Below are 18,980 nucleotides of genomic sequence, written 5' to 3'. Positions count from 1 at the left end.
CAACTTTTGCCCTATGTGACATCCTCATCTGGGATGCTGGACAACAGTGGCTGTTGCTGAAGACCTACAGAAAGGACAAGCAGGACTCAGGCCCTAAACCAGGTCAACTCAGATAGCTGTATATCCCACCCAATCAAATCCCAGCAGGTCTGTGAAATGTTATTTGGCACCATCCACAGTTTTCCCTTGAGGCAATGGGATGAACATATAGCTGCAATTAAGAAGACCTCTGGTAGATGTGCATGTATTAAACCCTGAAATCTGCCTGTGAAGTCTCGTGTTAGCATGTACTGCATCCTGTGTGATCTCCCAGTACAGTCACAGAAAGTCTGGGCCCACCCTCACACTTCTGTGGCATTGTGTGATTTAAGAGTCCCTAATTTGAGGATATAGGGATGACACAGGAAGCTTGGCAGCATCGGCTCACCGAGTCACTCCTGACATGCTCTTCACAAGCGATGAATGAGAGACGCAACCGGAGGAGACAAACTGAAAGGGTGCTGTCCTGCAGAATGTTCTAAATGTCTCTGCTGTCCTGTGGGATGAATTTTGTACAGAAGGATGTTATCTGAAAAGCAGCAACAAAGTGTCATTGCATTTTCTATCTGACTTTGGGCCTCACCATGGGCTGGTGATGGTGGAGCAAGTGCTAATGCCACCCTGCTTCCATCCTGCTATTGCATCCCTCTGGGAGGTGATTCTTTTTTTAAACAATTCTTTAAAAATACTTATTTGATGGAGTTACAGGGAGGGAGGGAGCTTCCATCCACTGGTTCAGTCCCCAGATATCCACAATGGCTGGGGTTATGCCAAGCTGAAGCCAGGAGCTGGAAACTTGTGGGTCCCCCACATGGGTGCAGGGGCCCAAGCACTTGGACCATCCTCTGTTGCTTTCCCAGGCACATTAGCAGGGAGCTGGGTCAGAAGTGGAATAATTGGGACTCAAACTGATGTCATTATGGGGTGCTTGCATTGCGGTGCCAGCTTAATATGCTACACCACACCACCAGCCCCTAGGAACTGATTGTGTAAGCAGATGGTTGTTAATGTAGAAAACAAGTTATGCTGCAAATAGGAAACCAGAATTGCCTTGATCATAGTGGCCATGGAAAGGACCCTCCAGAAGATGTCCCATGGTACACTAGGACCAGTCTAGGTCCCAAAGAGCTGGTTAGGCATCACGGAACGTAGGTTGAAGACCTATGTCACAGGCTGCAGCGTCATAACTGAAAATACTGCACTTGCCCAGGTGGTATCTCTGAAGTTCAGAAAGTCATGGTGTGGGGCTCAGGAGAGTCAGCAATTGCTGCAGCTGTGCCCAGCTGTGCTGAACCTAGAGTAGACTGGAAAGGATAGACTCTAACTTCACAGGCTAGTTGGCCAGGCAGGCAGAACCTGATACCCAAAGCCCCTGTTTGTTGAGTGCCTACTAGAGGCTGGGGTGGGTCCCTAGGCCAGCAGACTGTAGGAGTCACGATTTTGCTGATGATGCCCGGATAAATTTATCAGGGATCCAGGGTCACACAGGGGAGCTAGGATTGAAAACTGATTGCCGAACTTAAGTTCATTAGACATCCCCCATCAGTGAGAAAGGTGAGGGCTGGGCAGCAAAATGAGAGCAGGCTGTGGGTTTCTGTTCTGGGGTAAAAGCTTAGAGCTAGGATTCTGGGCTTCAAGGCTTTGTTCTTATGTAGGATTCAATGGAGTAAAATCCCATATGTAGGCTTTGAAGACTGAATACTGGGTTTTATATATGAATACATGTACATTTTACCAAAGGTTTTCTCTGATATGCCTTCCTCCCCTGAGGGTTTTATTGGTTTCTTAGAGACTTTTAGAGAAGTTTTTCACATTGATAGGCTTTTAAGATGTCAGATTTATTTACTTATTTATTTGGAAAGTAGAAAGAGGAAGAGGTCTTCCATCTACTAGGTCACTCCCCAAATGGCCTCAACAACTAGGAGTAGGCCAGGCTGAAGCCAGGAACCTGGAACTCCATCCAAATCTCCCAGGTGCGTGTCAAGGGCCTGGATATTTGAGCCATCTTCCGTTACCTTTCCTGGTACATTTAGCAGGCAGCTGGATTGGAATCACAGCAGCTGGGACTGAAACCAGTACTCCATATGGGATGCTAGAATCACAAGCAGTGGCTTAACCTGCTGTGTCACAATGCCAAACCCTGATAGATGTTTTAATAGTTTCACAAAAATATGTCACCCTGGTTCCACAAGGGGTGACATCTGCTGCTGCTTAAATACTGTATTTCTTTTTTCTTTCTTTCTTTTTTTTTCTTTTTTTTTTTTTTTTTTTTGACAGGGAGAGTGGACAGTGAGAGAGAGAGACAGAGAGAAAGGTCTTCCCTTTGCCGTTGGTTCACCCTCCAATGGCCTCCGTGGCCGGCACATCGCGCTGATCCGAAGCCAGGAGCCAGGTGCTTCTCCTGGTCTCCCCTGTGGGTGCAGGGTCCAAAGACTTGGGCCATCCTCCACTGCACTTCCGGGCCATAGCAGAGAGCTGGCCTGGAAGAGGGGCAACCGGGACAGAATCCGGTGCCCCAACCGGGACTAGAACCCGGTGTGCCGGCACTGCAAGGTGGAGGATTAGCCTAGTGAGCCGCGGCGCTGGCCTAAATACTGTATTTCTTCAAGTAAAAAGCAGATGTGAGTGTGGAGTACATAGAGAACTCATTTCTGGGTAAAGTCAGCATTGAAATTTTTGGCAAAACATGTCAACCCTTTCAGTAATGGGTTTCATATCATAGGGAAGGGGGTTGATTTTCTTTGCCCAGCAGCAAGATTGTTCTTGCTACATATTTTGATACAAAGTACTGACTTCTTAAGGATACTGGTCTGATGAGGTACATGGTGATCTGTTGGGGCTTCAAAGATCTCTTCCACTTCTGTCCCCCTCCCTAAGAAAGTGTCATATTTCAGGCTGTCTTTAGCTGTTCATTCTTTTGAGACATCCACACTTGAGGTATGTCTCTAGCACACCAATGACAGTAGGTGTTTCAGGAACATCACCAAAAGTTGAGGATCAAAGCCCTAGCAGTCTTTCCTATTCTGTCTTATCATCTGTCTTTTCCTCCAGAAGTAACTCTCCTGCCTTGCTGGAAAGAGAGAATGGGTATTTCCCTAGTATTCCTGCTGTGGGCTCCCCTAAAGAGAAGTAATCTGCTTGTCAGAGCCTGAAAGTTCAGGTGTGCAATGACTAAGGCCCCCAGGGTTATGGTATAAGCACTGCTTTATGACCGGCAGGCCTGTGGTACCAGAAGCCCCTTGCCTTCACTCAAGCCTCTATGGCAACACCCTCATGTGAGGTCCCCCCATTATTCCTAGATAGCCACCCACTCCCTTCTGTGAAGTGCATTGTGCAGATATATCTTGGAGAATAAGCCAAAATCATAGATCAGAGCAAACTAGGAGAAAGGGGGTGTCTGAATATATCCCATTATTTAGATAAATGCAATGCGAATGGAAAACAGACATTCTGTATCGCTCTCATGGTTCAGTACTTCCAAATATCTGATTAGGCATTTCTGTTTTATTTTATTTTATTTTATTTTATTTTATTTTATTTTATTTTATTGACAGAGTTAGACAGAGAGAGAGAGAAAGGTCTTCCTTCCGTTGGTTCCCCCCCCCCCCCAAATGACCGCTACGGCCGGCGCTGCACCGATCTGAAGCCAGGAACCAGGTGCTTCCTCCTGGTCTCCCATGTGGGTGCAGGGCCCAAGCACTTGGGCCATCCTCCACTGCCTTCCTGGGCCACAGCAGAGAGCTGGACTGGAAGAGGAGCAGCTGGGACAGAACTGGCACCCCAACCGGGACTAGAACCTGGGGTGCCGGCCCCGCAGGTGGAGGATTAGCCTAGTGAGCCATGGCGCCGGCCTTACTTACTTTGTTTTTAAGCTTAACATTATGATATAACATTGTTTTGAGGAAATGAATTGCTTCCAAAGCAGTGTTCATAAGACACCAGAGCTTAGGCGACCCATGGTGGAGGCTTTTAGAAGTCCTTTGCTTTCTGGCTCTGACAAACTAGGTTACCTCCTCTAAGCCCTGGTTATCCATCCACTCGGAGATGAACTGAGTTAATGAATAGTATGGGAAAAAAAAGTTTGTGCTTTGAAAGAAAAGAAAAAAAAGAGAAATGAGAGGAGGAGGATGAAGAGGGGAAGGGGAAAGGAGAAGAGAGGGAAAGGAGGAGTAGAAAGGAAGGGAGGGAAAGATTGTTCAGAGGATTATACAAGATGTCCAGAGGGAAATGGGACTATGGTACTTCATTAATGAGCCAATCATCTCATAAAGTACTTGGCACGGTGTATGACCCAGGGCAGGAGCTCAGCAAATGTCAAGGCTGTCCTGCTGCTTCCCAGCCTGTGTCTGCCATCTCTGGCTTCCTAGAGCTTTACCTCTACTTGGGAAAGAAGACAGAATCCAATTCTGGTTGTGATGCAATTCACTTTCACTCCTCTGCTCTTCCAGGGAGTCCAGATATGGCTGCAACTGCTGTGCATCTAACTTTGGGTAGCAGGTGTGGCTCCATCCATCTGCACTGCCCAGAAAGCTTGAGAACAGTCCCAGAGCTGTGTGGTGCATCTGCAGACAGCTGCCCGTGCAATCAGTGACCTCAGTATCCAGCACATTTGGTAGCTGTCGCAAACCATGTTTGGCTTCTCAAGATACCACTTCACATGCCCAGAGAGGCCAGGGTTCTGCCTGTCATTATGCCTAGTTAAGAGTAAGCATGGACACTCTTCTTTCTCACCCAGAAGATTATCATTATGGCGCTAGCCCTGTGAATGGAAGGAGTGGAGCCTGACCTTAAGGGGTGTCCATCCAAGGATCCTTGATTCTTGAATGAGAAAGAAATCTTTTTAAGGTGTATTTATTTGAAAGAGAAACAGAAAAAGAGACAGGGAGATCTTCCATCTGCTGGTTCACTCCCCAAATGGTCTCAACAGTCATTGCTGTGCCAGGCTGAAGCCAGGAGCCTGAAACTCCATCTGGATCTCCCATAAGGGTGGCAGGAGCACAAGCACTTGGGCCATCTTTCGCTTCTTTCTCAGGTGCATTAGCAGGGTACTGAATCAGAGGTGGAGCAACTGGGACTTTAGCCAGTGCTCATATGGGATGCCACTGTTGCAGGCGATACTTTAACCCATTGTGCCACAGTGCTGATCTGTGAAACATTTCTGCTCTCCTAACCCCTACAGGTAGGGTCAAAGTTGGCAGTGAAGTACAAGTCTGAGACCAAGGAGACTTGTATTCCCTTGCTGGGTGGTACCCTGGAAAGTACACGGAGTCTAGATCTCTCCTCATACCAAAAAACATAATTCAGTGGCAGAAGTGTCTGAAGCATCCTATGATACTAAGTGGCATGGAAAAGCAGGTGAATTTTCCTGTGCTCCAAAGAGAAGCATGACATGAAGAGATACTGTGGGAATGTTGCCAACAATAAGAACCAGATTTATATTCATTCCCTCCCCTCCCTTCCCCTCTTCCTTTCCCTTTTCAGATCCTCTTAGCTTCCCTTCCCTTCCCTCCTCTCCCCTCCTTTCCTTGCCTTTTCTCTACAGATACCATGATGGAATTTAAGAGCCTTACAGGATGTAGGTGATGTCTTGGGACAAAGGAGGAGAAAATCCTGAACTGTGTGATAATAATTGATAATGAGTAAGGAAATGCTAACGAGAAAATAAACTGAAGTATTTTAACTCATTAAGTCCCAAGTTTTCAATTCTGCAAATAATTCAATTATATTTCAAATTTGCCCTAATCAATGTTTATTGCTCAGTTTCAGTCTTTTTATTTATATAAATTTATATTTTAGTTTTAAAATTTAGCAATTTTTTAATTTTACCACATGTACTTCATATATAAGTATTATACACATATGCTATTTTTCCTTGTAAATGGAATATTAATATTACAAAATGAGAGATTCATTATAATATAGCATAGGGAAAGAATGGAATATTGTGATGCACATGGATCAATGAGGTGATATATTTATAACTATATACCAAATGATATGATAGCCTCACATTTTTTATACTCACACTATATTAACTTCCAAAATAAGAGAAAACTTGATATTTGTTTTTCTGGAACTGGCTTATTTCACTTAGCATAGTAGTTTCTAGGTCCATCCAATTTGTTACAAATGTCAGGATTTCATTGTTTTTATGGCTCAGTAATATTCCATCATGGGTGTGTGTGTGTCTGTGTGTATCACATCTTCTTTATGCAATCATTAGTTGATGGACATCTAGATTCATTCCATATTTTTGCTATTGTGAATTGGGCTGCTATGAACATGAGTGTGCAGATTTCTCTTTGATATGCTGATTTAACTTCCTTTGTGTTTTTTTTAAAGATTTATTTATTTGAACGAGTTAGAGGGAGAGACAGATCTCCCTCTGCTTGTTCACTCCACAGATGGCCACAACAACCAAGCCAAAGTCTAACCAGGAAATTCTTCCAGGTCTACCACAAGGGTGGCAAGGGCTCAAGGACTTGGGCTACCTTCTGCTGCTTTCCCAGGACCTTAGCAGGGAGATGATCAGAAGTGGAACACCTGGGACACAAACTGGCTCACATATATGATGCCAGCATTGCAGGCTGCGGCTTTCCCTGGTACACCACAATGCAGGCCCCAATTTCCTTTTGATATGTTACCAGGAGGGGGATAGTTGGGTCATATGGTAAATCCATTTGTAGTTTTCTGAGGAATCTCCATTATGTCTTCCATAGTGGTAGTACTAATTGCATCCCCACCTACTGTGTATATGGGTAACTGTTTCTCCACATCCTCACCAGCATTTGTTATTTTTTGATTTCTGGATAATGATCATTCTAAGTGGAATGAAATGATACCTCATTGTGATTTTATTTGCATTTCCCTGATGGCTAGTGACCCTGAGCGCTTTTTTGTGTGTCTGTTGGCAATTTATATTTCTTCCTGTTCAAATCCTTTGCCCATTTTTAAAAAAGATTTATTTATTTATTTGAAAAGCAAAATTACAGAGAGGCAGAGGCAGACAGACAAGTCTTCCATCCACTGATTCATCCCCCCAATGACTGCAATGGCAGGAGCTGGGCCAATCCGATGCCAGAAGCCAGGAGCTTCTTCCAGATCTCCCACGTGAGCGGCAGGGACCCAAGCACTTGGGCCATCTTCTGCTGCTTTCCCAGGAAGATTAGCAGGGAGCTGGATGGAAAATGGAGCAGCTGGGACTCCATCTGGCACCCACATGGAATGCCAAGACCTCATGTGGTAGCTTTTCTGGCTACACCACAACACTGGCCCCTATGCTAATATCTTCCAGGATTTTCCATATGTTTTCCTGTAGTAGTTTGGCAGTTTTATGGCTTACATTCAGATCCATTTTGAGTTGATTTTTGTAAAGGGTATAAGGTAGGGATCTTTTTTCAAATGTCCTGCATGTGAAAATCCAGTTTTCCCAACACCATTTGTTGAAGAGACTGTCCTTCCTGTGGGGAATGATTTTAGCTTATTTGTCAAAGATTATTTGGTTGTAGATGCATAGGTTTATTTATGAGATTTATATTCTATTCCATTGGTCCATGTGTCTATTTTTTATGTCAGCATCAGGCTGCCATGTAGTAAGTCTTGGAATCTGGTATTGTGACACTTCTAGCTTTGTTTTTATTGTTTAAGAATACTTTGACTATTTGGGGTCTTTTCTGTTTCCATATGAATTTTAGAATTGTTTTTTCTTGTCTATGAAAAATTTTGATGGGGATTGCATTTCCTGGAGATATTCCTCCTAGAATCGGTAGACTTTTGCTTTTTTTAAAAAAAAGGATTTATTTATTTACTTGAAAGAGTTACACAGAGAGAGTAGGAGAGGCAGAGAGAGAGAGAGAGAGAGAGAGAGAGAGAGAGAGAGAATCTTCCATCTGCTGGTTCACTCCCCAGATGGCTGCAATGGCTGGAGGTGTGCCGATTCAAAGCCAGGAGCCAGGAGCTTCTTCCAGGTCTCCCACGCAGGTGCAGGGAAACAAGGACTCATGCCATCTTCTGCTTTCCCAGGCCAGAGAGCTGGATAGGAAGTGGAACAGCCGGGACATGAACCAGCACCCATGTGGGATGCCGGCACTGCAGGCGGTGGCTTTACCCACTATGCCACAGCACTGGCCCCTGTAGCCTTTTAGTTTAAATCTGGACTGGTTCCTTTCTAGGCCTGCCTCAGAGTTGTCATGCTGGAAAACTTTTTGGATATACTTCAAAAAGTTCCTAGAAAATGTGTATTATCAAAAAACTGTGCATGCATTTCATTTTTTTACATCAAACTTTTAATTCTATTTCCCATGAATGTTTGAAGCCCCTGTATGTGTGTATGTGTGTGTGTATGAGGGAGAAGGGGATTGATTGATTGGTGGTGGTAGTGATGATGGCATTCTTACATATCTGAAAGTCCATATTCTATTCATTTCCTTGTTTGATAGTCATGTATATATAGAATTTCAAGATGAAATTTTTTTTTTAAAGATTGATTGATTGATTTGTAAGGCAGAGTTACAGAGAGGGAGAGGCAGAGGCCGAAGCAGAGGGAGAGAGAGAGCAAGAGAGCACGAGAGAGAGAGAGGGAGAGCGAGAGCCAGAGAGCGAGCACTTCCATTCACTGGTTCACTTCCCAGATGGCTGCAACAGTGAGGCTAGGCCAGAGTGAAGCCAAGATCCAAGAGCTTCATCTGGGTCTCCCACATGGGGTAGCACATTAACGAGGAGCTGGATGGGAAATGGAGCAGCTGAGACTTGAACAAGTGCCTATGTGGGATGTGGGTGCTGCAGGTGGCAGTTTAACCCACTGTACCACAGCACTGACTCCAAGATGAAGTTTCATATTATTTTAATCTCTGGAAGAGTTAGGATATATTTTTATTTTTGATGTTTGGAAGTTTCACAAAGTGCTGCCTAAGCCTGTATATGTTTCCATTCAGTGTGCTGGGAACTCAGTAGGCCATTTCAAGTTTCTCCTTAGCTCAGTAGTTGTTTTCTAATATATCTTTAATAATTCCTCCCTTCTGTTTTTCATTCCATTGTTATAACTTAGTAAGATGTTGGTCTCCTAATTGTTATTTTTTTCATATTTGCTATATTCTACTTGACTTACTTGTTTTGAGATTATATTTATTTTTTAAAATGTATTTGAAAAGCAAAGTCTCTCTCTCTCTCTCTCTCTCTCTCTCTCTCTCTCTCACACACACACACACACACACACACACACACACACACACGGTAGGGGGAGAGAGATCTTTCATCAGCTGTTCCACTCCCCAAATGTCCGCAATAGCCAAGGCTAGGTCAGACCTAAACCAGGAGCCCAGAAGTCTATCCAGGTCTCCCACATGGCTGGCAGGGACCAAGTACTTTAGCTTTCATTGGCTGCCTTCCAGGGTGCACATCTGCAGGAAGCTGGATTAGAAGCAGAGCTGGTGCTCAAACCTAGCCACTCAAATATGGGATGTGGGCATTCCAAGTGCCATCATAACTGCTATGCCATAACATCCATTCCTTATTGAGGCATAATTTACAGGCAGTAAGGAACATACTGCTAGGTAAAGAACTTGATTTTTATGCATGTATTCCCCTTGTGTGACCACTACTCCAATCAGCTATTAGAACATTTCCAGTATCCCTGAAGACTTCCTCATGCCCTTTTCCTGATTAGTACATTTTACAAAGGTCCTCCACCAAAGCTGTCATCCATAAACATGTTCTGACTTGTATCATCATCTATTCTAGAACTTCATATAAGTGTAATTGCATATTGTGTACTTTTAAAAACTTTCTAGCTTCTTTCAATTAACATGTTTTAGAATTCAGCTATGTCATTGCATGTATCAATATTTTTTTTACTAATGTATTTGTATTACATTTTGTGATGTTATAACAGTATGCTTTTCCAACTTATTGCATAATGTTGAAAGATGTTTGAGTCACTTCCAGTTTGGTTCCATTATTAATAATAATACTATGAATATTTTTACACATGTCTTTTGGTGGTCATACATACTCATAACCATTGTATGTAGGTACTGGGGAGCTGCTAGGTTATAGTGTGGGCATGTGTTCAGTGTTGGTTTTAGTATATAATAATTTTTTCAATAAAATTTTCCAAAAATGATTATGCCAATTTATATTCCTACAAGCAATGTATAACAACTTGAGCTGTTCCATGTTGTTGCCAAGACTTAGCATTGTCCCTTCTTGTATTTTTGCTCTACATTATAAAAGTTCCTCTCAACTTGATTTTCCAATTTATTTAGTGAATGTTTAATTTTGCAGTCATTGTTAGAATTTCTAAGAGATTTTTCATGTTCTGTCTTGTAATGTTTTCCTAGCTATCTGTAAATCAAATTTTATAGCATCATAGAACTTTTTGAGGATATTTAAAAAAGATAGTTTTGATTGTTAATTTTTAAAATGTTATTTTCTGTCCCACTAATTAGCTCTTCCTTCTAGGGTAGACTTTATTATTTGCTTTTCTTGACATTTCTCTGACATCTTGTAGATCATCCTCAAATATCTGCACCTTCTTTGTTGTCTTACTACAGTTAAGAGTGAGATTGACTGACAGCTCAATCTGTGCAGGCACAGGACTTATGTACTGGCAGCTTTTGTTTTAAGCTAAAGAGGAGGTGTGATGACAATCTTGTTCTTGACCCTTCAAAATGTTATAGTGAGAGTTTTCTTGGTGTTTCCAACACCCACTCTAGCTTTCCTAGTCTTCTCTAGATTATTCTATTTCTTTAAGGAAGAACCTTTCTTTTTTAATATGTTAAATACTGGCTTTGTGGCCTTTCTGGGGGAGATTAACTTTCCCATAGAAACCTAGTTAATCTCTCAGATTTAAGTCCCATTTCTCATTCTTACCTCTGTCATACCTGCTGCCTATGAGCTGAGTGATTATCTAGACTGGGATTGTTTCCTCCTTAACTCAAGATCCCTTTGTAGGTATTTTGGGTGATAGCTTCATCAGTGTCTACTGTGGCAGCTTCTAGAAATTTTGTGAAATTTTTAACCAGTTGAAATTCCCTTCCCATTTTTTTCTCATTTTCTTTTTTTAATTGAAGTGAAATTCACATAACAAAATATTAATCATTTTAAAGTATAAAATTCATCAGTATTTAGTTTCAAAAAACTTTCATCACCTCCAGAGAAAACCCCATACCAGTAAACAAGTTGCTGTCCATCTCCCACTCCCTCAGACCCTGGCAGCCACCAGTTTGCATTCTGTCTCTATTTACCTATTCTGCATATTTTATAGAAATGCAGTCTTATAGTATGTGACCTTTTATATATGCCTTCTTTCAGTTAACACACTGCTTTCAAGATTCATCTATATTGTGGCAGGTTTCAGTTCTTTATTCCTTTTTATGGATGAATACTATTCTATTGTATGGGTAAGCCACAATTTGTCCATTCATTGAGGGACATATGGGCTTTATTCTACCTTTGGGCTATTGTGAATCATGCTGCTGTGAAATACATGTAAACGTGTTTTTTAGAATACCTGTTTTCAATTCTTCTGTGTATATACCTAATCGTGGAACTGTTGAGATGAATGGTAATTATGTAACTTTTCAAGGAACTGGAAAACGATTTTCCACAGCAGCTGAATCATTTTATATTCCCACCAGCAATGTATGGGGGTTCCAATTTCTTCACATCTTCATCAATATTTGTCATGTTCAATATTTTTATTACAGCCATCCTAGTGTTGGTTTTGATTTGCATCTATCTAGTAAATAGTGATTTTGAACAGCTTGTTCCTTTATTTCTTGCTGTCAGGTTATATTATTTTTATTCCTTCATGATTATTTTAAAGGGAGGGAGAGACTTGGCAAACACAGAGCTGTGCTGCTTTGACCCATGCTAAATGAATACCCTGCCACCTGCCCCCAGTTGCTGGGAGGCCTATGAGACTACAGCCTTCTGGTCTCCCAAGCCTTCAGGACTGATCTCAGATTCAGGAAACCTTCCAAAGGTAGTCTCATTCAGAGACTTCTCAAGGTGATGCATAAATGTCTAGCCATCTCAGCCTAATTTAGGATAAGCTTGAAGAGCTATGCTAGTTCCAGACTGCCCTGTGAAGTCACCCAGTGCTTTTATCACTACTGGACTAATCCTTCTGTCTACCCTTGCTCTGTCCTATCTTATCCACTGGTGTTGTTTTCTCCAAAAGGAACTCCATAACTCCATAATAAACATCCTGCATGTCTAACTCTGTTTCAGAATCAGCTCCATGATAAACTTAACCCACAAGAGACTCTAAATACATGTATCTGGCCTATTAACATGAACTGCAAGAAACCCGACCATTCTTCAATATTCCAGAAATGTATCTAATGTTTGCTTGTTTAAATTTTATATAGAAAGACTGGGACTATTTGCTTTGTATGCCACTAATAAATCTCTTGGGGAAACTGAGGTACAAAGGGGTGCCAGTATTCAGATATTAGATATGGAATCAAAGCCCTGATTCTATGATGCTCTCAATGAAAACATGTTAGTTTTTAGTGAAACTATTACTACCTTCAAAACTGTTCAGTAAATTCAAGGTACTGTATGAAAGCAGCTGGTATTTAGAATATTTCACAATGTGGTCTGTTGAAATGTTTAAATAATTTAAAAACATTTAAGCACTGCCATTTCAGTGGTGGGACTGGTTCAAGGATAGGGTTTTCATAGCCAAGCCAGGCTACCTTGTGTTCCTTAAATTGGGCTGTGTCTTCAGCTTTGGCTTTCATTTCCTCTGCCTCATCATCTCTATCCACTTCTGCATTTTGTCTTTCAAGATCCTCTGGCTGCCCTAAATATTCATTCTCAACCATGGCTCTGTCCCTAGTTGAGCTATGTTCATAATCAGAGAAAAACTGAAGGAAAAAGGGATGTATTCAGTGTTCTTAATTCTTTTTTAAATATTTATTTGAAAGGCAGAGCTATGGGAGGAGAAGAGAAAGAGAAAGAGGAGAGAGAGAGAGAGAGAAAGAGGGAGAAAGAGAGAGAAAGAGGGAGAAAGAGAGAGAAAGAGAGAATGAGAATCTTCCATCCACTGGTTTGCTCCCCAAGTGGCTGCAACAGCCAGCGCTGGGCCAGGCCAGAGCCAGGAGCCAGGAGCCAGGAGGGTCATCTGAGTCTTCCATGTAGGAGCAGAGACCCAAGCATTTGGGCCATCATCCTCCGCTTTCCCAGGAGCATTAGTAGGGAGCTGGAACGGACATGGAGCAGGCGGGTCTCTAATTGGTGGCCATATGGGATGCTAGCACTGTAGGTGGTAAGTTTACTTGCTATGCCACAGCACTGGCCTGTGTTCTTAATTTTTTATTGCATACTTCCTACCCAACCCCTGGGCCTGGGTAGCTGGTGTTCAAGAAATATTTGCCAATTTGAAACAAGTCCACAAGAGAATGCCAGGCACTTTTAAAAGTGGAAACTGGGGTTGGCGCTGTGGCTCACTTGGCTAATCCTCCACCTGCAGCGCCAGCACCCTGGGTTCTAGTCCCGGTTGGGGTGGCAGGTACTAGTACCGGTTGCTCCTCTTCCAGTGCAGCTCTCTGCTGTGGCCCGGGAAGGCAGTGGAGGATGGCCCAAGTGCTTGGGCCCTGCACCCGCATGGGAGAACGGGAGGAAGTACCCGGCTCCTGCTTCGGATCGCTGCAGTGCTAGCCGTAGTGGCCATTAGAGGAGTGAACCAACGGAAGGAAGACCTTTCTCTCTGTGTTTCTCTCACTGTCTATAACTTTATCTCTGTCTCTCTCTCTCTCTCTGCCTGGCAAAAAAAAAAAAAGTGGAAACTGTATGACTTTTGCTTCATCCATCCTCTTCAGTGAAACCTAGGGTTTATTTAAAAATTACTTTCTTACTGATGGCTTTTTTATAAGTATAATGTAATTATGTCCTTAGTTCACAAAGCTCAGAAACAGCACATATTTCTATGAGAAAGTATTACAGATGACAAGGAAAGAGAATAAGGATAGAAAGCATCTCCTGGCTTTTCCCAGGAGGATGCCCCAGTAGCAGTGGCAGCAGCAACTGCAGCAGGCTGTGGGCAATGGCTATACTGTATCTCCTAAGGAGCGAGGCCTCTCACAGAGAGCCATCCTGCTCCTCCATTTCCTCGATATGTGCCAGGAAAGTGAATCAAAGGATGTAGCCTCTCAGAATGGGAATGATAGAAGCAATTAGTACACAGTGTGGCCATGAGGAGTAAAGGAGCTAATGTTTTTAGTTCAGTATGTTGCTTGGGGCATGAGAAGCTCCCAGTAACAATACTAATATTGATGTGTTCACACACACACACACACACACACACACACACACATCTCCAATTTTGCCTAGCATTGTGCTAGGTTATCTAATTGGGGAATTAGGAATGAGTCAGAGATGAAGGGCTCAGTTTTCCAGAAGCTCAGAATCTGATAGAAGGCTGTGATGTCCTTTCTGACCAAGGAGGACAGTGAATGGTTGTTGACACAGGAGTTGTGACTCTCATTCCTCCCATCTCTTACTCCCTCTCTCTTGCTGCTTTTCACAAGCCCTTCAGGTCTCTGCCTTCCACTAACACTGCCAAGCATGTTCTCCACGGTTGCTTCTCTCTCTTTTTGGAGTTCCCTGTTTGCAGACATGAATGTGGCTTGTTCTTTCATCTCCTTCAAGTGTTTGTTCAAATGATACTTGTGAGGTCACTCCACAGAAACTAACAAACACTCTGTTTCCTGGCTTTATTCTCTCTAGACTAGGGCTGCCCACAGACATTGTATTTGCTTACTTTTTCATTTGTAAGCTCTGCCAGGACAGGGACCTAAAACTCTAGAACCACCAATAGTGCCTACTATACATATTTGATACATAAATATTTGTTGCACAGATGAATAGGAAAAGGGGGTCCTTTAGATGGAGAAAGGGAAGTTTTCAAAGGGCTTCTTTGAAGGACCATGGCGTTTGGGTTGGACTGTACAGAGCAGTGTGACTTATAGAGACAAGGGAAAGGGCAGGGTTTCTGGGTAAAAGGCACAACACAAGCAAAACAAAGAGGCAGGGAACTGTTAGTTATGACAGTGGTTAAGTCGGAAACCTCGCAAATAACACGGACTCACGCAGCTGCCCTACAGCAAGGGAAGTATCCGCGGGTCGCCGGTGCGTAAAGCTTCCAGGTAGCAAAGTGACCCCAGCTGTGCACTTTGGGCCTCAGCTCCGCCCACTGTGAACTGGATCCTGTGAGAGGAACTTGGAAGCCTTCAGGCCCCGCCCAGAGGGCGGGGTGAGGGAAGAGACGCGCAAGCGCACTCTCACTCGGGCCGTTGCCCGGGCCTTTGGGCCCGGGGCGGCTCCCACGGGTGGTCATCACGGGTTCCTGACGCGGCGGCCGTGGTGGCAGCGCTGGCTGCTGCCTGCCCCACCGTTGCAGTTTGTCACCGCCGCACTGGAGCGGCTTTGCCGGAGCAGAAATGTTGCCGCCACCGCCCAACCGGGGCCTGTTCTTCCTTGTGCTGGGCTCGATCTGCGCCGCCTTGGAATTTGTGGCGCAGGCCAACTCGGCAACAGGTGCTGCCTCTCGCCCCGCCCTGATTCTCCCCTTGTTATCCTATGTCCATCCTTACTTCCCTCCCTCTATTTCTTCTTCCAGCTATACATCTTTCTTTCCTTCTTTCCTTTCTTCCTTCCTCCCTTCCTCCGTTTCGCCCCTCCCTCTTTCTCCCCTCAGTCCATCCTCCCCACTCTCATCGCTCCCTCCATCTGTCAGTTCCTCCTTCCCTTTTTTCTCCCTCTTTAGTCCTTCCATCAGTCCATCCCGATTTACTTCCTTCCTTCATCTATTTGTCTTAATTTTTCTCTCTCCATTCACCTTTCATCTGTCAATCCAATTATCCTTTCTTCCCCTCTTCCCTCACTCCCTCTGTCATCCAGGCTTGAGGCCATAGCCCAGGCATAATCCTATCATCCAGGACTCAGCCTTCCTCTTTAAACCCCTTTGATGTGAAGCCCACCCCTCCGTGGTTGGGCTGTCAAGGTGGAAGGATCAGTCTTGTGCTTCTCAGTACCCCAGTGGGGAGTGGTTCAGTGGCAATGACCTCATTGGAGCCCCTTCCTCCCATGCAGATACTCTGAATGTCCTTCTCATTATCGTGGATGACTTGCGCCCCTCCCTGGGCTGTTATGGAGATAAACTAGTGAGGTCCCCAAACATAGACCAGCTGGCATCCCACAGCCTCCTCTTCCAGAATGCCTTTGCACAGGTACGTCTAAGAACCTCTAGGTATGTGTGTGTGCCTTCTATGTGCATGCCTTCTTCTGCATTGAGGGTTGGTAGTGGTGGAGGGGTTGTCCTTCAGCGATTGTCAGGTGGCACTGATTGTGCCTGGAATCCCTTTGTTAGAGAGAAGCATAGTGTGGAAAATGGTATTTGATACAGTCCTGTTGTCTGCTCCCAAACGAGCTTGTATCTTAAAGGCTGCCCCTCTTCTGGGGAGGGGGGAGTGCTCCCTGCTCTTAATGTGCTTGGGATGGCCCTGATTTTTTCCCGAAATGAGGGGTTGCCTGGTGCTACAGAACGACACCCACAGGTCTGCCAACTGAGCCTTAGGGAAAGGCCAGCTAACTGTGGCAGCCCGCTTCCCTGAACACCTTCACAGGCCGTCCCCCCAGAACACTGCGTGGTCTGTGTACTTGGACAACACTGTCAGGTAGGAGGACATGAGTATTTGCTGATTTTGAGGAACTGATTCCTTCCCTTTCTCTTGCTGGGAAGACTTAAATCCATGACACCTGGGTGAGGCCCAAATCCCGGTGGTTGGTTTTAAGATCTGCATGACTCAGCTGCTAAGCTTTTCCCTGAGGACCTCTGGAGGTTGCTTGGTTACCTTAGAGAATGCAGATAGGCTTTGCTGTGATGACGTTGACCTCTGCTTCTGCTCCCTAACAGCAAGCAGTGTGTGCCCCAAGCCGAGTGTCCTTCCTCACCGGGCGGAGACCTGACACCACCCGCCTATATGACTTCAACTCCTACTGGAGGGTGCATGCTGGGAACTTCTCTACCATCCCCCAGTACTTCAAGGAGAATGGCTATGTGACCATGTCGGTTGGAAAAGTCTTTCACCCTGGTATTGCTCAATGTTCAAAATCTGGGTTTTCTTGTTTTGTGTTTGAGTATGGGAATCCTCTTCTAGGGGTGGAGCTCTCTTCTCCTTGTTCACTGCTGCCTTTCTGGAAAAAAAGCACCTACTTCTAGTTTGCCTTCATGCTTTCCCCAGAAGTGAAAGAGGGTAGGGAATTGGTTTCCCTTCAAAAACTGCAAGTGGTGCTGTCCAGTTCCTTCTGCTCCTCAGGTGGTAGGAAGCATACTCCCTAGGGAGGTGCAGTGTTGGACCTAAGTCCAGCTCTAGGACTGTGTTCCCTCCAGGCTCCCTGAAGGCAAGGTTCAGGACAGGGCAAGAACATCCGAGGACCTCCCATGCAGCTAAGGCTGCTGTTGCTAACTTGTTTTCTAGCGAAGGTGCAGTAAGGTTTGATGAGGGCTATTGCCTGCTCTCTGAGAATTAGATCCGAAAGCTGAGTGTTAGATGATACCCAGAGCCCATTGGTGCCAAGGAATACCAGTCTTGGCCTTGAACACCACCTGATAAAATGGCTTTCTTTAATTGGAGTTTGACAAAATGGGAATGTAGAAGAACAGATGAACTTAAAAACATTATTTTAAATTTTATAAAATGCATGATTATTTGATGAAAAAAATGGAAAGGAAGGTTAAAGAATATGTCACCTGTAATTCTGCCACCCCCAGGAGAGATGCATTTTTCCACCTTGATTAAGATATATTTTTCTCTTATGAGGTTATCATATATATATATATATATATAATTCTGTATCCTGAAATTTTTAAAAGACTTATTTATAAATTTAAAAGAGGGGGGTGTTGTGGCATAACAGGTTAAGCCACCATCTGTGATGCTGGCGTCCCATATGGGCACTGGTTCAACTCCCAGCTGTTCCACTTCTGATCCAGCTCCTACTAATGCACCTGGGAAAGCAGTGGAAGATACCTGATAGACCTTAGGCCTCTGCACCCACATGGGAGACTTGGATGAAGCTCCTGGCTCCTGGCTTTGGCCTGCCCCAGCCCTGGCTATTGTGGATGGAAGATTCTTTCTTTCTTTCTTTCTTTCTTTCTTTCTTTCTTTCTTTCTTTCTTTCTTTCTTTCTTTCTTTCTTTCTTTCTTTCTTCCTTCCTTCCTTCCTTCCTTCCTTCCTTCCTTCCTCCTTCCTCCTTCCTCCTTCCTCCTTCCTCCTTCCTCCTTCCTCCTTCCTCCTTCCTCCTTCCTCCTTTCCTTTCCTTTCCTTTCCTTTCCTCCCTCCCCTCCCTCCCCCCCCTCCCGTCTTCTTTCTTTCCCTCTTCTTTCTTTCCCTTTCTCTCCCCCCCCCCCAACCCATAGTTCTGACTTCAAATAAATAAATCTTTTTTTAAAAAAACAAAAGGCTGGGGAGACATCTTCCATCAGCTGGTTCACTCTCCAAATGGCCACAATAGCCAGAGATGGGCTAGACAGAAACCAGGAGCCAGGAACTCCATTTGGATCTTCCATATGTGTGGCAAGATTCATACTTGAGCCATGATCTGCTGCCTCCCAGGTACATTAGTAGGTGGCTGATTGGAAACAGTAGCAAGGACTAAACTGGCACTGTGATATGTGATGCAGGCATCCCAAGCAGGAGTTTAACCTGATGTACTAAAGTGCTAACCTCTGTATCCTCAAATATTAAAATAACATTTCCCCACAATGTCATTATTATTAAGTCATTTTTAATGAGCATAGTAGTCTGACATACAGGTGTACCGTCCTTCAGTCCAAGTTGAGGTTTTCAGTGCTGTACATTTGCTGGCATGACATTCTTTGGAAATAGAGAACTGTTATAGCACCAGGAGTCTAGGCAACTAGTCTCAGCTC

The 18,980-nt window shown here is 44.1% G+C and overlaps 1 protein-coding gene and 1 long non-coding RNA gene across 3 annotated transcripts in view; one reads left to right on the top strand and one right to left on the bottom strand.

Moving 5' to 3' along the window:
* Positions 1-7,816: 7,816 nt before the first annotated feature.
* On the bottom strand, positions 7,817-15,242 carry LOC138847736 (uncharacterized). Its single transcript, XR_011385684.1, has 2 exons — positions 15,135-15,242; positions 7,817-8,070 (listed from the first exon to the last, which is right to left on the bottom strand). It is a non-coding gene; the product is annotated as an uncharacterized lncRNA (long non-coding RNA).
* Positions 15,243-15,289: 47 nt separating this feature from the next.
* IDS (iduronate 2-sulfatase) overlaps positions 15,290-18,980 on the top strand; it is a 32,419-nt gene continuing 28,728 nt past the window's right edge. For both annotated transcript variants that reach the window (XM_008273462.4, XM_002720538.5), the window contains exons 1-3: positions 15,290-15,582; positions 16,138-16,274; positions 16,961-17,138. In XM_008273462.4, the coding sequence (XP_008271684.1) occupies positions 15,486-15,582; positions 16,138-16,274; positions 16,961-17,138 (412 nt within the window). In that variant the 5' untranslated portion in view covers positions 15,290-15,485. The remainder of the gene's footprint in view (positions 15,583-16,137; positions 16,275-16,960; positions 17,139-18,980) is intronic.

The sequence above is a fragment of the Oryctolagus cuniculus genome, chromosome X (assembly GCF_964237555.1).
Source record: "Oryctolagus cuniculus chromosome X, mOryCun1.1, whole genome shotgun sequence".
Lineage (NCBI taxonomy): Eukaryota > Metazoa > Chordata > Mammalia > Lagomorpha > Leporidae > Oryctolagus > Oryctolagus cuniculus.
Note: the sequence above shows the minus strand (reverse complement) of the source record. Positions and strands in the feature narration are given on the sequence as shown.